The sequence below is a fragment of the Caretta caretta genome, chromosome 21, assembly GCF_965140235.1.
Source record: "Caretta caretta isolate rCarCar2 chromosome 21, rCarCar1.hap1, whole genome shotgun sequence".
NCBI classification, from domain to species: Eukaryota; Metazoa; Chordata; order Testudines; family Cheloniidae; genus Caretta; species Caretta caretta.
In genome coordinates this window covers 17,594,586-17,610,944 of record NC_134226.1, presented here as the reverse complement: position 1 = coordinate 17,610,944, position 16,359 = coordinate 17,594,586, and the positions used below count along the sequence as shown (strand labels likewise).

The window sequence follows — 16,359 nt, the reverse complement described above, 5'->3', positions numbered from 1 at the left end:
CATGGTGAACCTCCAGTGCTGAAGGGGAAGAAGATTTGTACTGCAGGAGTTAAACTGGGAACTATTAATCATCAGCCACTGCAGACAACAGGAGAAATCCAACACCCTCTGAACCAGGGGTCTCTGCATACAACATGGACTTTTCTTGTGTGACCAGTATTTCTAGTACTGTGGGGCTGGGAGTGGATTCTTCCAAGGACAAGAACTCCTGGTGTGTTAACAGAATACACTTGGCCCTGGATATTATTTAGATTGCCCTCCTGGATGTGGGCAGGAGGAAGTCTGGACACTGGAGAGCAACTTCTGATGCCTTTGCGGTTCCTCTAACACAGCTACAGGGGGAGGGAGAGGAACGGCTCCTGGGTGGCTCAGAATAAAGTGATGGTGAAGCCAGGTCATCCTGCAGTAATGCCCCTAAGGATAAACGACAGGTGCAGTGACCCTGTGGGAGTGTTTGAAGCTACCGAGATCCAGTCAGGATGGCGGTGCAGCTGAACTCTGGTTTGAGTTGGACTAAAGCGGAGATTGGGTAAGAGCAATTCATGTGACTGACCTGGAGATGCAGCTGTGAATTATCAGACGCGGGGGTCAGGGTCCAGTGTAGCTGATGTCTCAAAGCCTCTCACAAGGGCAGAGTTCAAAAGCTGGGAAGCAGCCTGGTCAATAAAAGAGCTCGGGGTTGACTTGACAGACAGCCGTAGAAGGTGATGGACAGAAGTGCTAGTGGGTTCTCCAGGACTAAAGGAGTGCTCGGGAGATATGATCGGGTACAACAGTCGATTGCGTAAGCCAGGGAGTGTTCCCGCGAGCCAGCCCCCACCTGGGATTCCCTGGAGTGTCAGGTCGAGCGAAATCACATGCTGGAGGATGGCCTGGCAGCAATCTTCATCATCTGGGCAGCTCCAATTGTAATTGTGATAAAGCCCAATGGAAACTTGTGGCTCTGCACTCACTACAGGGAGATTTAATTCACAGACAGTGCAAGGCAGCAACCCCTTTCCGCACAGCAGACACACTGGACAACATGCCAGGAACAAAATCTGTCAGTCATTTGGGCTTGGTATCTGGAGGTTATCGGATGAAAGGGGCACCTAAAAACCAAAAGAAAGCTGCCTGGTGGCCCCCTATGGACTGGTTCTGTTCTGCAGACAACCTTTCGGACTCACGCATGCCCCAGGGACGTTGCAGGGGGCAGTCAGGGGTCTGAAAACAGCCTCACATACTTAGATGATTTCACGTGCTCTCACGCAACACGGGAGGAACAGCTGGTAGGAGTCTAGAACTTGTTATGGAGTCAGGGTTTAAACCTGCAGGAAATGAAGGTCAGTTTTGAGGGGTGGCATCACCTTCCTAGGACGTACAGTCAGTGAGGCCGGGCTGGGGCCCCTCCCCCAGGAACGGAACGTGACAAAGGTTCCCGCAGACCTGGAGGAGGCCCAGCGGTGTGTTGGCCTCTGCACTTCTAAAGGAGCTTTGTAAGGAACGTAGCAGAGCAGGCGGCACCCCACTGCCAGGTAACCAAGAGTAACTTTGTCCCACCCAAAAGCGCTTGGACTCCGGAGGAAGGACTCCAAACTCTGCTGGGCTTCAATTCCGGGTCCATCCCATCCGGTTGCGATACCCCAAGATGCCTCAAAGGCTGCTGCCGGGTTTGCGCTTGAACAAATTGATGAGCTCAGTAGGTGCAACCCCAGTGGCTTTTTGAGGTGATAAATTAAATGAGAGAGTAACCAAGTGTTCGGCTGCCCAACGGGAGCATTTGGCTATTGTGGCGGCCCCCAAGGCCCATCATCCCTGTCTGCTAGGTCCAGGATTCACAGTGTACACACACCCCAGTGCCCTGCAGTGGCTCCTTACAAAGCCCTGCCCAGGGGGACGCCCATGGAGAAGGATTTACAAACTGTCCAGAGATACGTTCACCATGAACCTGGAAAGCAAAATGTGGCTGCAGATACCTCCAGCCAGGTGAGGGCAGTGAGAACAGCCTCAGTCTGGCCTTGCGAGGACATCTGGCAAGAGAAGCCTAAAGACCCTTAGGTACATTTGCTGTGCCAACAGACCCACGCAGGAGACCCAGACTGGGAAGAGTCAATGCAGCTCAGGAGTGACTGGCTGGCGAATGACAGCAACAGGACCATCTTGCCAGCAAGTTGACAGAGAACAGTACTGGAGTGTCTTCAAGCTAATGAAGCAGCAGGCCGCCTCGGGTACGGAAAGACACTGAGCCAGGGATCCGATAGATTTCGTTGGCTGAGTATGGCTGCTGATGTTAAGGACCAGATACTTTCCTGTCTTACCTGTCAAGCAAGAAGAGGCAGAACTCCCTTACAGGAAATGCTCCAAGCTAGTATGCCCTTGGGAGCGCAGACAAATTGACTTGAAAGGCTCTCTGCGAGAAACCCCAGCTGGAAATCGGGATTTGCTGGCAACATACGACACTTTTCACAGTATGGGGTGGTGCAATCAGTGGAGGATGAAAGGACTCTGACAGTTATGGCTGCATTGATGAAACACCTAATGTTGCATTTCAGCCCACCAAGCTGCGTCTGCAGTGAGCAAGGGAAGGACTCTGAATCATGGCCGTTACATGGGGTTTGCTGACAACTCCAGCTAACCAAGGTGAGGCCCAGTGCCACGCACCCGATGAGTAATGGGGGAGTGGAGAAAGTGAACTGCACCACTGGCTGTAGGCTTAGAGTCTTAGTCAGTGGAGACCAGCAAGAATAGGGTACAAAGTCACCATTTGTCATCTTTGCATAGAACACCAGCCAGCACTCAACTACCCATGGCTCTCCTTACGAGATTATTGCTGGACTCCTCAAAATCCAGGCTTCCCTGTGATGTGATGTTCAGGCAGCAAGAACCGACAAGACCCTACCTGCCTGAGGACAGCAACCCAAAAGGTGGAGGAACAGATGAGCCAGAAGGGAGCATGCCAGGCAGAAGATGTCAGGAAAAAGGAGCATTACGTGCCATCCAGGAAGGAGAGAAAATGTGACTATGCAGCTGGAAAAAGTGGCCTGGAAAAAATCCCTAACTTACTCCTTTTTGGAGGGGACCTTTCATGGTAGGTAAAAACTAAACAACTTATCCTTGCTGATACAAAAAGCAAGAGCTCACTCCTTTTAGTGCATGGAGAACTGGTGCACGGATTCACTGAAAGAAAGGGGAAAGCAAACAATGAGGACGTTCCACCACCATCTCATATTTGGAGGTACCCCAGCAGGTACCTGTGGCTGGTAACAGGAGACTGGCTGTGGAGGAGGAATTGCCAGGTGCCCTTGGAACCTCAACACACTACAGTCTCCAACAGACAGTCTGTCCACAATGGATAGGCCTGACCTAGAGGACATGAACCCTGCACTTGCTGATATTCTAGATCCAGCCATGGGTGATGTCTCCATGACTGAATATAGGACTGGAGCAAAGCAGACGACCTGCATTCCTAGGAGATACTTTTTTAAGTTCTTTAACTAGAGGGAAACATTGGAATGATCACTGCAGACAGCACCTCCATCAAGAGATGGTGTTGTATCTTTAGCTTTGTGTTAAGTTGTTGTTATGTATATTATTGTGTTGATCTGACCTGGGGGTTTAGCAGGAAGCTCAGACCTGCCTGTATGGAATGGAGTTGATACTTGTAGTGTCCCAATAAATCCCCATGATTCTATAAGTGAGTGTTATACAATCATGCTAGCAGCTGGTGACCCAGCAGAGGAGGAAAAGTAACTGCTGTCACCGTCCCCAACTGCTTCGGACCTGGAGGAAGATCAGCTGGGAGACTCGATCCTGCCCACCCCCTTGAGCTACTTAAGGTGAGCCAACCCCCACATGCTACCAGCTGTGTAAGCGTGCAAGTGAGCAATTGGGAATTTGCGTGTGTGTGTGTGTGTGTGTGTAGGGGACAAACAGGCAGGCTATTTGGTTTCTTGGGTAGGCAAAAGGCGGGGGGAGGACTGAAGGGAAATAATTTAACATTTTTAAATGAACAAATGCTGAATTCTAACTGCCTCTGTGACTTGTTCCCTGACCACACGCTGGGCTTTCCGCTCCTGTGGGGAAACATTCCAGCTAATGTGTTTGGGGAAAGCAATGTCACTGGACAATGTGATCGCTACTCCCTGGTTGGGTCCCTGCCGTGCACTGGGATTAGCCTTGGTCTTAAAACTCTCTCCGGTAGTATGCCAGGGGCACCCCAATGCAAACCAGCACTCTAGGCACTAAGGTGCTATGGGCCCTAGCCCAGGGCAGGTCCAGTGTGCTCCCTGCCATCTGCCTTCAATGCTGCACTCCTCCCAGAGCCTCACACACCCTGCCTTTCCCCCCAGCCCTCTCCCAGCCGCCAGGGAATCAGCCCCTCCTGGCCCCCCACTACTCCTAGTCTGGGAAACAGACCAGCCCCAGCATTACCACACTGCCCCCTGCTGGCCTATCCCTGCTCAGCTGAGCCCTCACAATTGCCCGTGTTAAAATGCAGAGGAGAGGGCCAATGGCTGCAAGACCCCTACACGCTGCCCCCTCATTCCCTCTCTCTCCTCACCATAAACATGCCTGAGCCTACCAGAACTCCTCCAGCACAACCAGGGCTGACAAGAATTATTATTAAGCCCACCTAGGAATCCTGGTGTTTGAACAGTAAAGAAACAATCAGTAACAAAAGCACAACTTAGTTATTCAGCCTAAAGGAGCAAAGGGAGGGGCAAGCCCAATGTCAACAAACCCCCCTTTTCAGGTTGCTTTTCAATGTGCCGAGCAAGGGGCAGACTGCTCCCCAGCCTGCTAGCTCCCACTGCGGGGAGGTTTTCCTGACATCTAGCCTTAGCAGACCTTTGGTCAGTCCTTTCAGACCCACTGCACATGCAGCGGTGCTAGGACTGGGGAGGCAGATAGTCATAGCCCCCCATCTTTATAACACAGGCCCAGTCTGGGGGGCAGGGGGCAGCGTTGGCAGGCACAGAGTGGCGGCAGGGAAGCTGATCGGTATCACAACCTACGAAGGGTTCAGCACCCTTGTGCAAGCCCCACAGGCCTGCCTGGCATGATGTAGCACTGGGACACCCCATGCTCAGCTCCCGGGGTGGCGTCTTGGCCAAAGCAAGGGGGATTCCTTGAGTGCATGTGAGGGAATGTTGTCAAGTGCAGAACTTGTCCAGCTGGGGCGGCCCATTCCCTGCAGCATTCTGAGCCTAGGCAGTCGGCTTGGGCAGGCCAGGCTTGGCTTTTTGCTTTTCACACTCCTCCTGCTCTCCTCCCCTGGGCAGCCAGTGTACACAGACAGATGCTGCTCTCTAGACCTAGTGACTCCCTCTAGTGAGCCTCATTTAGCTCTTATCTAATTGTTGCAAGGGGTTGCTGTGTCAACACAGAGTGCCTAAGCACCAGCTGCCACCTGATGGGGGACTCCCTTGTGGGTTAGCCTTTGGCCATCTGTTCACTTCTCCAGTTCTTTGCTAGCCCCTTTGCAAGGCCCTGGTGCATCTGCTCCAAAATAGGGAATTCTTCCTTCACCCCGGGGGAGGGGGCCTGCAGGCTGCGCACACAGAGCGGAGGGAGATCGCTAAATGAGGATTTTGTATCAAGAAAGACAGAGAGAGGGAGGAGGCTCCTGGCCTGACAAACTCTCAGATATTTTATACTGGGAACCTTGAAGCTACAAGCTGATGGGTTTGAAAGAAAACCCCTCTGACAAATGGGGCAGGGCACCTGGAGTCAGCCCAGCGACCCTGCAATCGATGGGCTGCACAAACCACACCAGCTGAGGCTCTGGCCTAGCTTATCCTCAGGTTGTGAGGTCAATCTGCTTGCACGCCCAGTATTACCATGGCATCACAGTCAGTCGCTAACGAATTCAGTATCACCACACCTTTGGGAGGTAGGAAAGCTCTGTCCCCGGGGACTGAGGCACCCGCAGAGGAGGTGCTAGGTCTACAAAGGGACTTTGGTGCCTAACTGCCCCTTTAGGTACTTTCCAACATGTAGATGTCAAGGCCTTGCCCCTGCTCTGTCTCTTTCCCTCGAGGCCCCGCCCCTGCTCCACCTCTTCCTCCCAGATTAAAAAACAACAGACGTCCGGGCTTTTCCAATGGTACCCGGACACACAAGCTGAAACCTGGCCTGTCTGGGTGAACACCGGCCGGGTGGCAACCCTAGACATCACTGAGCTCCTCAAACCCCTGCTCCCCTGGCCACACCTTCATTTCTGCCGGTACACCTCGTAGGGGCCTATGTTCCTGCCAGGCAGCAGGCACAAAGTCCTGACCCCACTGAGCTGCTTGGCGCTACGCTCACACCTAAGTCCCGGCAGGATTCTCAAATTAAGCGTCGTCCCACCCATCTTGCCCACGGGCCAGTCCAATAGGTGTGCTCAGAGCATGCCTACCGATTTCCCTCTCCCAAAAGACAACAGGGAGCAGGCAGGTTCAGAAGAGAGAAAGAGTGTGTATGGCCCATGGCCCGTGGCTAAAGTGCTGCCCTGGAGCGAGGGAGACCTGCTTTCACACACCCCTGACTGATTGGAACAGGGCCTTGAGCCCAGGAATGCCCTACCCACTGGGCTACACAGTCTGTCTCTTGCTCCATGAATATTGCATTACTGGCCCAGAGGAACAGCCCCAGCAGGTGAGATGGAGCGAGATACACCCAGAAAACCCCTAATCGTGTGGTCAGGGGCCCCCTGGGAGGGAGGAGACCCGAGATCAAAGCTGTGCTCCACAGTAGGGCTTTGAGGGCAGGTCTCCCGTGTGCCAGGTGGGCACCCTGGGCTATTGGCAGGAGCAGGAGCTGATCTGGCATCTAACTCCAGGAGCGGGTTCCAGGCTGGGAATCCTGAGCGGAGATGGCCCTCACTATCTAAGAGGGGCAGGGCTTGGGCTGGCCCATCTTCTGAGCACCTCCTACTAGCTGGTGTAGGTGGCTCCTTGCTCAGGGTCTGTCCTCTGTGAATGCCTTTCTGAGCTGCCGAATCTCCCTACAATGCATTGGGGAGCCTGGGCGCCTGGCTCGGGGTCAGGGGGGCTGCGGGGTAGCTGGGTGCCAAGAAGCTAGGCTCTCCCTTGGGGATCTGGCCGGAAGTGACCTGCCCCTGGGTGTCTGTGGCCAGGCTGAGACCCGATGCACACAACCATCCTGCCACACCTGGATGAGCACCAGCTGGTTTAAGCAAAGGCAGAGAGAGGAGGGTAGGGGCCTTACCGTCAAATTCGGCCTGCCCAACTCCCACGATGATGATGGACATTGGCAGCTTGGCGGCCTGTGGCAGAGGAACAAAAGCAGGGGGGAGGCGGGAAGGGGCAGAGGTTGTGGGACAAGGGAATTGGAAGACGGGGAGGAAGGAAAGAAAAAACAAGAGTTTAAGGCACAAAGCAAAAACCACTGTCAGCCCCAATGGCCTGGGTGACTCTGAGCGCTTCTTAAGCTGTGTCCCGTCTCGGCCCAAGCAGCTTTCCACCCTGCCCCACAGAGGCCTGGGGATACCCCAATACGTGTTCCTTTCCATGCAAACATGAGTTTCCTCAGGGTCCGTCCACATCTCCACACACGCAGCCCCAGTGTGGTAGGGAGGCCTCTGGACGTCACGCACATAGCAACAGCCAGCAGCGCTAATGCCATTGATTCAGCCAGGGGAAACCAGGCTGCCAGGGCGCAGGCATGCTGCGCCGTCACTGGATAGCGCAGGGCCTTGAAGGGGCTTTCCAGATTAATAAGTAACCAGCCCCCAGCTGCCACGGTCCCGCTTGCTTGTGTTTGCCCTGGGAAACGAATAGCCACTGACCGGTGGCTACAAGTATCACACGGCTGCCCCAATGAAGGCTGGAGGCAGGGTGACCAATTCCAGACACTTTTATGGCTAGAGGCCAGATGCTGAGCTGTGAAGAGGCAAAACTCCCCTGGAGTTAACAGCGATGCTGATTTACCCTGTGTGAATGAGAGGAGAATTGGGATCAGTGGGGTTACTACTGATTTACACCTGCATGAATGAGAGGACAAATTGTGCTCAGTGGGGTTACTCCTGCTTTACACCAGTGCTCCTGCTTTATCCAGTGTGAATGAGAGGGGAATTGGGATCAATGGGGTTACTCCTGATTTACACCGTCACTCCAGATTTACCCCCACGTGAATGAGAGGGGAGTCGGGATCAATGCGGTTACTCCTGATTTACCCCCACGTGAATGAGAGGGGAGTCGGGATCAATGCGGTCACTCCTGGTTTACACCATCACTCCTGATTTACACCCACATGAATGAGAGGGGAGTCGGGATCAGTGGGATTTCCCCTGGTTTGCAATGATGTGACTGAGGAGACTCAGAAACAGTGGAGCTGCAGCTCCTGATTCACACTGATTTGAAGGAAAACAGACGCAGGCGTGCCTCCCTCTCCTCCTCACCCTCACTCCACAGTCTCACTAGGTGTCACTGTGGCTCCACGGCTCGCCTACGCACCGATTCCATTTGCACACGGGGACTGGACGCTGAGCCCTGGTCTCCACTACGGAGCTCCCTGTCAGCGTCTACACCACAGTGTCCCTTGCCCGCTGCGCCGACGTACTAACCCCAGCTCCGTGAGAGCGCGTGGGGCGGCGTCGGGAGGGCGCTGCAGGCAGTGTAGACGCTGACAGGGCAATCGGGGAGGACACGCACCGCCGACACAAGGAGCGTAGGGCAGACGTACAAAAGCGATTTAATTACTACAGTGGCTGCACCTAGACATAACTTAGGTGGACTCTGCAGTGTAGACTTGCCCTGAGGCGCTCATGTGCTGGGACTAGGCTCTAGTGGTGCTGGGCTGATACAGTGCTCTAACTTGGCTTGCCCAGGGTTGAGATTTGCACTGTCCTGGCCATTATCTTTTTTAATACGAGGCCAGTTGCCATGAAAAGCAATTTCCTAACACTTCAACCTTGCAGGGCAGTTAAAGAGCCTTGAATTTATTTCAGGCAACCTCAATGCAGCGTCGTAACAAAACTGTCTCATCCCACCAGGTCCTGTCCCGTCTGCATGATACACTCCTTGTCCTTGGCCAAAATTTCCCTTCCTCCCTACTGTGGTGCAGTGTGTCAGTTGGTTCTCATCCTCCACCCCAGAGAAAGCTGCATTTCAGGGGTGCTGCATGTATATAGCTTGGTAGGTGCTCTGATATCATGTGGGATGAAAGATGTTACATGCATGTAACATTCAAGGCTAAATCCACATGCATTTACCAACAGTGGAACTGAATTTGGTCACATTGTTATACAGGGCTTCTAAGCTCAGAATTGGGAAATCCAGGCCCAGATTCTCAGCTCCAGTGAAGCTATGCTGATTTACACCCACTGAGGAGCTAGTCCTCCTCCTCTCTCCATGCCAGGGGTTAACTCATTTCCTTCCACAATAATGAGCAAGTTTAGTAACGGGCAATTCATTTTATTTACAAGAATTTGCCCATCACGATTAGCTCTGAAAGTGACTGCAGCTACCGCAGGGCAGGGCAACACAGATAGCGTCTCCTCTTCTGTTTTCCCTTTATTAGGTCAAGCTCCTTTCATTTGCATATTAACAAGCTTTCTCCTGCTCACTCCCTGAATCCAGGAGAGCTGCACTGTCTCCTTGCTAATGAGTTGCCTGTCATGTAATTGGTTATGACAGCAGAAAATCGTATTGACACCGTGTGATTTCCATGCTGTCTCTCCAATTCCTTCAGGACCTCCATTTCTTAGCTACCTCACTCGCTGCTTTATCATCCAATTATCCCCTCCTTTTTCTTCCCTTCCAGCAATCACGGATTGTGTTTGCTATTAAACACAGGAGCTTTAATAATCAGAGCTCTTTGTCTGAACTGATTTCTGGTCACACACAGGGACGTGAGATTTTATAAGAGCTAACAGCAATTCGTAACAGTAAGAACCCCGAGGATCTCAAAGCGCATTATAAAGCTGGGTCAATGAGACCGTAAGTAAGGGAGGCTGGTCAGGAAGTGAAGTTGGCATGGGGTGAGAAGCAAAGTACTGTCACAGATCAGAATCTGGCCAAGAGATAGAAAACTTCTTTTCTTCCCAGGACTAAGAATGGAACCCAGGAGTCCTAACTCCCCAGCTTCATTGGTCTATACTCCCCTCTGAATCAGGGAACAGACATGAATAGCCCTGACCCTCATTCCCTCTGAGCCATTAGCATGCAGGCCCAGAGGCCCCTTGATATCTGTGGGAATTAGGAACCTATATTGCTTTGAGGAGCTGGGCCTCCATCCCTTCCAGAGCTGGGACTAGACCCCAGGAACCCCGATCTGAACTCTAAATATAAGCCACTCGGGCTCACTACAGCAGCTTCACAAATCAGGTAACTTCCCCACTAGCCAATCAGCATGGCAGATTGCCTTGCTAGCTCACGCTGCCATTCCAAGCATGTGTAAGAATGCCAGAGATGGCGATGTGGGAGACGGAAGGTCAAATGCTAAACCTCATTTGCACACGGCACATAATCACCATGCAGCTAGGCATTTAACATGAGTGACTGTCTCTCCCTAGTAACGGGCCTAGTGCTGGGAGAGCTGGAAGAAGGGCATTCATATTAGGATTACCATACATCCATATTTTCCCAGACATGTCTGGCTTTTTGGTTCTTAAATCACTGTCTGGGAGGAATTTTTAAATATCTAAAAACGTCCGGGATTTTGCCATTATTATTTTTCTCCAAAGAAGAGTTGATCATTCAAGAAAGAGAGTGAATGTTGATCATTCGAGAAAGAAAGTGAATGTTGATCACTCAAGAGGGTGCCCGCTTTTTCCCCCAGCTCCCAGCGCTTGTGCTGTGAAACAGCTGTTTCGCGTGGCTGGGAGGGAGAAGGGAGGAGGGGGAACTTGGCGTGCTCAGGGGAGGAGGTGGGGCCGGGGGGGGAGTTGGGGAAGGGGTCCAATGGGGCAGGGAGGGGGTGGAGTTGGGGAGGGGACTTTGGGGAAGGGGTTGGAATGGGGGCGGGGAAGGGGTGGAGTTGGGGCGGGGCCGGGGGGGGGGGAGGCGAGCAAATCCCCCCCTCCATGGAGTGTCCTCTTTTTTGAATGTTCAAATATGGTAACCCTAGTTAATATTGGCAGAGCCTGGTGGGGCTCAGGGCTGGAATAGCAGAGGGGGCTGCAAGGCAGGATGGAGGTCCACTGGCAGCACTGCAAACGGGGAGCCCAAGATCTACAGCAAGGGTGCGGGCTGTGTATGAGGCTCAAGCACTATGGGCAGAACTCACTGTGGCAGCATCTGCCTGCAATTCCCACGTCTCTGGGACTCTCGGGTTCTCCTTTTCACAAGCACTCAGATGCAAATCAACGGCAGACAGAAACGTAGCTCAGCTCCTGGCTTCTAGTGAATCTAATCATGGAGCGTGGCTGGCCTGACATTGTCTCTGACTCTGACAGCTCAACTAGAGGCTCAGAGAGGCAATCTAACGTGATCCATCAGCCAGGGGTGAGGTGGGATCGCATTAGTGGGTATGGGAGAGCCACTGACTGCTAACCTACAGTTAATCAAGTGATGATTATATATTGCAGTCATCTGTGCGTGGGCAAAAGCCTCTCAGAGTGAATTATTTTAGGCAAAGGTGTTGTGTTATCTTATGCCTATTATCTGGCTCCAATAATTCAGATGAATTCTAGACATGAAAAAAACATTTGTTCAATGTCATCATCAAACTCCACCCTCCTAATCAGAAAAGTCTGGCCCAGAACAGCTACTTGACTTCATGGTCAGCTAATCCTGAACTGTTCGGGAGTTTTGAATGCTATAGCTACTAATCCCCAGCACTTTTTATCAGTGGATCTCAAAGTGCTTGGCACAGGCTGTCAATATCATTATCCCCATTTTACAGCTGGGGCAATTGAGATCCAGGGCGGCAACGTGATTTACCAGCAAGCCAGAGGCAGAGCTGAGAATAGAACCAGGTCACCCGAGTCCCAGTTCAGCTCTAGCCACTGAGCCACACTGTCTCCCTTTCCTGATGGTGGGGCCCTTCCAAAAGCTCTGGTGCGCAGCTTTAAGCTGCTCGTCCAAAACACAGTCAGGCCAGATGATAAGACTTGCAAACAGGAACACCTCTGAATCGTAATACAAACAGGAGCCTGACACCCGGCTCACTTACAGTGGCGTGAAACTGGGGTAACTCCACCAGAGCCACTCCTGATTTACACGTATGTGAGGGAGAACATTGGACCTTTGATAGTACATCAGCCCACTGGCCCAACCAGACCAGCACCGGAGGGCTGAGCTGATCCCCACCAGACCCAGGATCAGAAGGCACAGAGGTGGTGTACAGCCCTTCCACTGAGCATCCTGTGCAGCCTGCAGCTCCGTCAGACCCAAGGACTGGGTCCAGCATCTGCAGGTAGCGCAGGACCAGCTCATCCTCCGCTCAGTGGAGTGCGCCGAGGTGAATACGCAATCCTGGGTCCCCTACTCTGCCCTGCACAAATCCATGTGCCCATGTGACTCCAGCTGCCAGCCATCGGCACCTCCCTGGCCCCAAGGGACTGGGCTGTGGCTGTCTTCACAGATACCCTCTCACTTTCCTGGGGCAGTTCTGTTCAGCTGAGAAGCTCTGGGGCTGGATTCTGGGGCAAGACACTGGCACAGTGGGGGCCATCAGTTCTGGAATTCGTTGCCTGGCATGGCCTGCCAGGGCCCGAGATTGGTAATTACTAAAACACAGCCCAAGCTGCATTGTTCACTCTGGCTCCTTCTGAAATAGGGATTAGAGCCTGAAACAGGGAGACCAACTTAGTTTTGTCAATGAGAAAGGGGGGGTGGAAGAAGGAGTGGGTTTGATTTATGCCAGTTGTTGACAGCAATTGGCTTAGAATTTGTTGGACACAATCTAAGTAGCCCCGTGGCTGCGTCTGAGCAGGGTTCATTAATGGCTGAGCCTACTAAGCCATTAGCAGAGCGTTTCTGTAATAAGAGAGCCGGGATGGGAGCCGTAGCTCATTGTCAGAGCCGCAATCCAGGTTACGGCTGTGCGGCAGCTTGTTTCATGTTTGATTATTCGCCTTGCCAGCTTGCACGGTGCAGTAAGATCACCCTGCTGGAGTGAGTGCCCTGGCTGCTGTAACTGCATCAAGGCATGAGGGATCGCTTCCCACCGGGCTCCAACTCCGCTGCTAGCTTGATATATACCATGCCAGACCCAACTCAGTAACGGGGGCATCCATCTGCATCCACTGCTCCCTGACTCTATATTGCCCTGGCTTTTATTATTAGTCTTGTAGAAGTTGTTTTGTTGGTCAAAAGGCTGCATTTGAATTTCAACTGACCGTGTCATTCCTCCTTGGTCTCATGGGAACTCATGAGAACACATCTCCACTGGACCCAGCCCATAGGCTTGACCTTTTGTCTACACGGAATGAGTCTGGAGTTTCCCCCGATTTGATTCTGTGTCAGTCCCCAATTTTGCACCATCAAAGTCAACGGGAGCTTTGCCAATGACCTCAGTGACTGTAGGATCAGGCCCTAAAGACCGTAGCCTTTTCCCTGGCATTAAAGGACCTTCGGAGGCACCTCACTCGTCTCTTGATGCAGCTTGCCTTTGGGCCAAGAGATTCTCTAAGCTGTACATACTAGGCTGGCTTACTCTGTCCATTCATATCTGTCCATCTCTGCAGCTGTATGTCTAGCGAAGCATGGCCCAGACCCTGGACTGTTTTAGAGCTGCTCCTGGGGTGGGGAAGGAACCTTCAGGTCTCTGTGAACTTGGAGCAGGCTGGGGACCAGGCCAGTTCCCAGTATGAATTAGATCAGTTTCAGATCTGCTCTAATCCATGTCAGCTGCTTATGGCCCCACAGCAGCTGTTCAGCCAGCTGGGCATCTCTGAGTATGGGAATTCTTTTCCCAAGCTGTGCAGCCCATGGCGGAGCTGGGAAGGGGTGGCAGAGCATCCAGAACGGTGGCGTTGTGTCACTTAAAGACGCCCCAGGGACGTGCTCAGGGGCAGGAACTGGCTGCGTGAACATAAGAAGTATAAGAACACAAGAATGGCCATATTGGGTCAGACCAAAGGTCCATCTAGCCCAGTTTCCTGTCTGCCAACAGTGGCCAAAGCCAGGTGCCCCAGAGGCAATGAACAGAACAGGTAAATATCAAGTGATCCATCCCCTGTTGCCCATTCCCAGCTTCTGGCAAACAGAGGCTAGAGACGCCATCCCTGCCCATCCTGGCTAATAGCCATTGATGGACGGATTCTCCATGAACTTGTCTAGTTCTTTTTTGAACCCTGTTATAGACTTGGCCTTCACAACATCCATCAAAGAATTTCTTTGAGGCCTGGCAGCCCCCCTGCAACAAATCTAAAAAAGTCATGTCACCAGCAGCTACCCGAAAGCGAAGGGCAATGGGGCAGCAACTCTAAGCCATCCTCCCCTGTACTGAGCTCCCAACCGGTGTTTTAATCAGCTGTGCTCAATCCCTCTCCCAGCCCATGTCCAGAGCACTCATGCCCTGTTTTTGTCTTCCTTTCAGCCAGGCTTCGATCACAAGCGCATGTCTGGACATACCCATTACGTGAAGGGTGCAGTGGAGGGGCAGGGGTTAGTGAGTTCCATACAAGATGCCTATGAAGGATGTCAGCTGGAGAAGGCTGCCACAAAATGAGCAATGAGGCTCTCTCCACATCTGCTAACGAAATGCATTGACTCAAGCTAGTACAGGCTGATGGGATTCTGGGCTGAGTGTTGGACGAGGTGCTGCGATTAACTATACCACATAATCAATGGCTCGTAATAGCAAAGGAGAAGTTCATGCAACAGCAGCCACTCTAGTATTCATGCAGGAAACAGTTTAACTGGGAACAGGAATTAGACTGATGAGGGATGAGTAAGCTTGTGTGCAGTTCATGGCTACAGCAGAGAGCAGAGTCACAGCAGGGCTGGATTTTAAAAAGCAGTGAAATCATTTTGATCATTAATCATAAGAATGGGGTAACTGAATTTCATGCTTCAGGGCTCACCTGACATTCTGTAGGGGTCAGGAAGGAACTCCACCCCTATGTGTACAAGCATTGCACAATAGGCAGGTGACTAGCAGCAGGAGAGTTTGCCTTTCTCAGTACTAGAGGTGGAATACTAGGCTAAAGGGTTCAGTGGTCTGATCTGATCTGGCAAGTTCCATGGTCCTCTGATGGAGGCCAGCCTCCTTGAGTCAATCCTGTCTGGCAAGTCCTAGGAGTCTGTGATGGCTAATTACCTTCTCTGCCCTGAGCCTTGCTGGCCTGCTGAAGTGCAAAATGACTAGCATCCCAGTCAACTGCAGGCCTGCTAAGAGGCTGCCCTCAAGGTCCCCGAGCGCCCGCAGGGCTCAGCAGAGCAAATCGCTCGCTGCTCTGTGTGCCCGCTTTGCCTTCTTCCTCACGCGGAATTCTCACCACCATTAGTTCTCCTCCGGTTCCCAGCCAGGGCCGGCCCCAGAGCTTGGCCACCAGGTGGGCAGAAGGCCCCTAGCTCTTGGTCCCCTCCCAGGTCACGATCCAGACCCACACACACCAAAGCGAGGGGTCAGAGAAAAGAAAGGGTGTCTGCCCAGCCCTGAGCCTGCTGGGCAGCTGGCACTTACCCTGTGCTGCCCTACTTTGCTTTCTTGTTTTTAAGTGAATTTTCTGCTGGGAATGGTGCTGGACTGATAACAGCTCCCGGTACAGCTGCTAGCTAGGGGCTGAAGGATGCTCATGGGGTTAAGACCCAGGGAGTCAGGAGATCTGGGGGTCTATTCCTGACGCTCTGAGATTTTGGGTGAGCCACTTCCTCTATGCTTCAGTTTCCCCAGCTGCATAATGGAGGCTGGTAATAATAATGACCTCCCACAGGGGAGCAGCGAGAGTGGTAAGGCACTGATCTTCATTGACACTAAGCCCCAGAAAGCGGTGTCCTTTATAATGTGTTTTGGATGGAGGGCACATGGGAAGGGCAAATGATTATTACACAAATAACCCTTGAATCTCTTCATTCTCTTCTCACCACCAACGGATGCGTAGCCATCCAACACACATTTCCCCCCACCTCTCCAGTGAGCTGGGAAGGGAGGGAAACTAAAGCAAACACAGATCCCTAATTCTAGAGTGCGGCAGGACCTGCCCCCATCATAGAATATCAGGGTTGGAAGGGACCTCAGGAGGTCATCTAGTCCAATCCCCTGCTCAAAGCAGGACCAAAACCCAATTTTTGGCCCAGATCCCTAAATGGCCCCCTCAAGGATTGAACTCACAACCCTGGGTTTAGCAGGCCAATGCTCAAACCACTGAGCTATCCCTCCCCTCATGGAGAGACTGGCTCTGGCCAGAGGCCTGTGTGAACAGGACAAAGACAAGCATTTTGGAAAAGGCCTTTGGGTGGAATAAGTTCTCCTGTCTTCATGGGT

General features: G+C 52.4%; 1 protein-coding gene across 3 annotated transcripts in view; it reads right to left on the bottom strand.

Annotated features, from left to right (window-relative positions):
• CPNE5 (copine 5) overlaps positions 1 to 16,359 on the bottom strand; it is a 214,894-nt gene that overhangs the window by 13,112 nt on the left and 185,423 nt on the right. For all 3 annotated transcript variants that reach the window (XM_048826649.2, XM_048826648.2, XM_048826651.2), the window contains one exon: positions 7,192 to 7,249. In XM_048826649.2, coding sequence (XP_048682606.1) covers positions 7,192 to 7,249 — 58 coding nt within the window. The remainder of the gene's footprint in view (positions 1 to 7,191; positions 7,250 to 16,359) is intronic.